We start from the raw sequence: 4,853 nt of genomic DNA, 5'->3' as shown, positions 1-4,853 counted from the left end.
GCAGATAAGTTGTCAAAATTCCTCTTGGTAATATTGAACAAAATTCTATAACCTATCTACTGTTTAAGTCGATACTGGCCTAAAGATGGAGAGTGGCCGCTGAATCTCAGCTGGATAATCGCTAACGGAAACTAAATGAATTACAATTATTTTGATTATACATTATTAATTATTTTATGGAACGAAAATTTATTTCGAATTTCAGATTATTGAAGCCTTGATTTTCGATTATATAAAAAATGTTCGGTTTTGAGTAATTTTCCTTTCCAGTATACCTCTGAAGTCCCTTACAGACAAATACAGACATTTTCCTGAGATTAACACAGACATTTAAAAATTGTATCCTGGCATCCCTGTTTCCAAACCGAAAAGAGTCTAGACCGGCACCGGGAATCGAACCCAGCCACCCTCAGCATGGTCTTGCTTTATAGCCGCGCATCTTACCGCTAGGCTAAGGAGGGCCCCGAAGCACCTCTAACGCAACCGAATGCCAGATATAAGAATCTACCTTGATGATCCACATGTACTTCCCTCCAAGGCTAAGCGGTCCATGGAGTCGAGTACTGAAGGCCAGGCGTGAGCAGTTCTAGGTTGGGAAGGTTATTCAAGAAGCCGTTGATGTTCCACTGGAGACAGAGATTGACTTCTGGCGGAAAAGTGGGGGTCGGGAATGGAGCAAGTGAGCTACCTGTCCGAAATCGTTTGATATGCCAGTCGAGTTGTGCTGGTCAGAGGGGAAGAAATCAGGAAGAGCTCGAAAAGCGGTCGAAAAGGATCGGAATTACCACCTGATAGAATATTGTCAGGATGCCCGAAGAGGTTAGCTGTACCCACGGCGTCTTCTATTTTAATTGTTGTTCGTTTGGACACATTGCATCTCGATGGCCTGAATTCCAAGTTGTCCATCGGGGAAATATAATGCGTCTCGAGCACGCCTAACGGGAAACGTTTGACTCCCTCGGAGTCCTCCAGAGAAGCAGCGGCTTGACACCTTGCGCTTGACAATTGACTTGCAAGAGAAAGTGCGCCCCTCTTCCTTCTATACCCGAGCGCCGTGGGGGGGGGGGTTTTCCCCAGTTTCGGTGGGGGAAAAACGTCCGCACTGGGGGAGGGGCCGACGACCGGGGGATCTGGACAGGATCTTCTTGCTTGCTATTTCTTCGTTCACTAGGTGCCGGGGTCGACCCGGTCGTTCCGGTGGGGTCATGACGTCCGGTCTACCGGGTACGTTAGGTATAAAGACGTTAGACATAAGTACGTTTGGCATAATGGACGTTAGGCATAAAATGACCCAAAGCACAGCCCATGACATAAAGAAGGCAGAATTATGCCAAACGTCCATTATGCCTAACGTCCGTTATGCCTATCGTCCGTTATGGCTATCGTCCATTATGCCTAACGTACTTATGCCTAACATCGCGGACCCGTCTACCGGCGCCCGACTACCCAGTGCACCATCATTGTGCTCTTCGTCCGAGACCATCCCCGGACGCCGTGGTCGATTCAAAGGTTCCGATTGGAGTATAGCTTTCTGTCATAAGGTGCGGGCTGACCGGATCAGATAACGGCATATATGTTGCAGTAGTGTAGTCTGGTTTCGGCTCGTTTGGAGGCTAGGACGTGTAGTGTGTTCGGGTGCTTATCGTGTTCGGTCGTGGAGTTTAGAAAACTTCTTTGTCTGGCGAGATTTTGGACATGTTGGCGTTACTGTTCTGCGAAGTCTGAGGGGCGTGGAGGGTGGTAGGAGAGCCGTTTTTGGAAGCCGCCTGCAGTGAGGTGGCGCTAGATGTTGTCTTGGACGTTGGCCAAAATTTGAATAAAGCCAAATATTATTTTCGTTGATGTTTACCGCCGTAAGTGCAAGAGAAATGTAAACATTTAAAAACGGGTGTGCTTAAGAACATGTTCGAGATAAAATTTAGATCTACGCCGATTCACGCTGCCGCCGGTTCAGAGCCGATCGGCGCAACAGGTCTAAACGGAAGGTGATAGTCACTACTGTCGATGAACGGCGTTTTCAATTTTCTATCATTTCGTGTTTATTTTTTCATTCCATGCATTTGTTTATTTTCGACAATTAGATAAAAGCTATCATAATTTTTCATTTTGCGATGAATGTTTCTTTTAGTTATGTCCCATATCAGTTGCTACAGTTCAAAACAGAGATTTATCATGTTTGTATTTAAGAAATTTCTTATTCAGCAGAGCAGTTTAACTAGTTTCTTTCCTATTGTTATGTATTCGTACATGTATCGAGCATATTGCATCACATCTAAGCTGTAAAACAGTTCGTTTTTAGAAGCTCCTGCAGAGTGCAATCAATTTCCCATATGTTTTGTGTATAGGTTCCATGGCTAGGTTGGCTCTTTTTATTATACTTTATCATGTGTGTAGCTATTAATAATGTATGTCATCATATTATATTTAACATTAAAATGTGTATCCCTCCCACAATTATGGTATTACAGAAGAGGGATAAACTTTAAGAGAAATATCATCCAATTGGAGTCAATTTGGTCGCCTTATTTTTTTGCGTCGGTTTCTGTGATATTTTACGGAACCCTCTTTTCGTAATACTTTTGACCGTAGTTTGGTGGCTTCTGCGATTCACGTACGACAAATTTGTAATGTAAGACGTGAATCATGCACACTACCATCTAGATTTATTAAACTAAAACCGAAAGTAACCCATTTTCAATGGATAGCCACTCACATGTGGTTTGAATAGAATGAAATACTTAATTTAGTTATATGTGAGCGGCTAAGTTGTTAGCACCGTTCTAAAATTATATTCCAACGAATTGAGCTTATAATGCTAGTAGTTGATGACCGAATTTGTAAAATGTTCAAGCATTATAAGCTTGATCCGTTCGATACTGACAATTAACATAACATTGGCTGATTTTAGTATGTTTGAAAAATTCCGACAATCGGTTGCACAGCTGTAAGAGAATAGCCATCTGCGGGCTTGTGCTTGACATTTAGCATTAGACAACGGACAGTGCGTTACACGGAGACATCCAGCTCTCAGTTTTGTTGGGGAATCGAACCCACACAGCATATTCGCGACGAACTCTAAATTCCACCAGTGAGAGGAAGCGTATACTTCTCACGGCAGAACTACAGGAGCTGGGTCATCGATCCGACGAACTACAGTTTTGTTCAGAATGCAGTAACAGCAAAGGAAGCATCAATTTTTTATCAGACATAACTTTGTGTAGATATAAGCTTCGAGGATTTCGAACATTTTGCAATCGAACTAAATATAATCTGCAGAACGTAAAGTAACCCGACAATTATGTTGGAACCTGGTGCTGCTAGTGGTTATTTGTATTTTTGTTACTTTACTCTACGTCATCAAGACTGCGAAAAAAGCATCTTTTAGTTTTTGAATAATGAAAGCCATTTAAACAATACAAATTCATGTTGTTGATCTAATTGTGAAAGTTTTACGTTTCTCCCGAAAAGATGTATTAAGTGAATGAATAACTCACGTATTTCCCAAACAGAAGTGCAACCGATTCATTGTTTCCCTAATGCAGAGCTCTACCTCTCTCCACCGATAAATTATAGGTCTATTCGATCACTTTATCCGCTATCGCCTTACAAACTAAATCGAAAACTAATTCATATCGCAAATAAACACGGGTTTTCCTTTGCAACCTTATACTCATCTTTGGCTAAAATTATACTATTCATCAGATTGCGGCCGGCGGCGGTTGGCTCTTCCTCTCCCCGCATCCGCGTCTCACTAATAACCCTAATGACTAACCTTTTTTGCTTGTGGTAAAACAACGTCCCCCACGACAATGGCTGCTGCGCGCCGCTGCCGCTACGCGCCTTGTTTGCCGACGGCTCCACGACGGCACGCTTAATCGATCTTGGACTTGAAGTACCGCTTGAACACGACCGGCACCAGCGAAAAGACCGAAAACACCGCCAGCAGCGTAACCGAGCCCCAGCTAAATGCATCGCTCGAGCTGGTCATCTTGTACAGGGTCTTGCCCGCCTGGATGGCTATGAAGGAGGGCGGTGCCACCCCGAGGAACGTTCCCAGCGCGAAGGGATACAGTGGCACGCCGATCACAGGCGCCACCAGGTTGATGAACCAGTTGGGCAGGAACAGGGTCATCCGCAGGAACAGCATATAGCTGAGGAGATCTTCCCGGTGCTTGTCCACCTGCTGGGCCCAGACACGTGCCTTCTCGGGGAAGTAGTGCTTGACCACGCGGCGACCGACCAGCTGCGAGAGCAGATAGCACAGGGTGGCTCCCAGGGCCGAGCAGAAGCAAACCAACGTCAGGGCCACCGGGAAGTTGTACAGGAATCCGCTCAGGATCGATAGGAACAATGAACCGGGAATGGCGAACGTTTGTAAGCTGCAAATGGCAAATAAAGATAGTTAACTTTTTGGTATGGATAACTTCCTTGAGTTCAACCTACAATATGTAGACCAGAACAATACCGGACATAACCTCCAGGTAGTAGAGGTCTTTGTATCGATCGAGAACCCGTCCCAGCTGTTTGGCATCCTCGATGTCGAACGGGACCTTAAGGTACTGCTTTTCGGACCTGGAAAATGTAAAAAGAATAACCTATTAGAGTTTTGAACTTTTATTAGAACTTCGTATGGAAATGGTGAATGGTTATGGAATAGAAAAAAATATAAAATGATAAGGCGGCAGAAGTTGTTTTGGAGTAGGTGATAATGGGGCGATTCAAATATGATGTCCACTACTTTTTGGGATTTCTAGACCCCCTCCCCCCCTCTGTCAAGCTTTTTTGTATACCTAGTACATGTACTGTCACAAAATCTTAGACCCCCTCCCCCCTAAAACTTGTGACATCATTTT

General features: G+C 44.3%; 1 protein-coding gene across 1 annotated transcript; it reads right to left on the bottom strand.

Moving 5' to 3' along the window:
• Nucleotides 1-2,014: 2,014 nt before the first annotated feature.
• On the bottom strand, nucleotides 2,015-4,591 carry LOC134203243 (transmembrane protein 41 homolog). The gene is made up of 2 exons (XM_062678122.1): nucleotides 4,444-4,591; nucleotides 2,015-4,379 (listed from the first exon to the last, which is right to left on the bottom strand). Exons 1-2 carry the CDS (start codon nucleotides 4,470-4,472, stop codon nucleotides 3,872-3,874), a joined length of 537 nt encoding a protein of 178 aa, XP_062534106.1. The 5' UTR covers nucleotides 4,473-4,591; the 3' UTR covers nucleotides 2,015-3,871.
• Between the last annotated feature and the right edge of the window lie 262 nt (nucleotides 4,592-4,853).

Source organism: Armigeres subalbatus, unplaced genomic scaffold (genome assembly GCF_024139115.2).
Source record: "Armigeres subalbatus isolate Guangzhou_Male unplaced genomic scaffold, GZ_Asu_2 Contig1714, whole genome shotgun sequence".
Classification (NCBI taxonomy): domain Eukaryota; kingdom Metazoa; phylum Arthropoda; class Insecta; order Diptera; family Culicidae; genus Armigeres; species Armigeres subalbatus.
The sequence above is the reverse complement of the archived record's forward strand: the minus strand, read 5'-3'. Positions and strand labels throughout refer to the sequence as shown.

Excerpts from the sequence above, each read along its gene's own strand:
- LOC134203243 (XM_062678122.1), bottom strand. The coding sequence starts at position 4,472 with ATGTCCGGTATTGTTCTGGTCTACATATT. Across the intron at positions 4,380-4,443 it reads ATTGTTCTGGTCTACATATT|CTTACAAACGTTCGCCATTC; the intron begins GTAGGTTGAACT and ends TGCCATTTGCAG.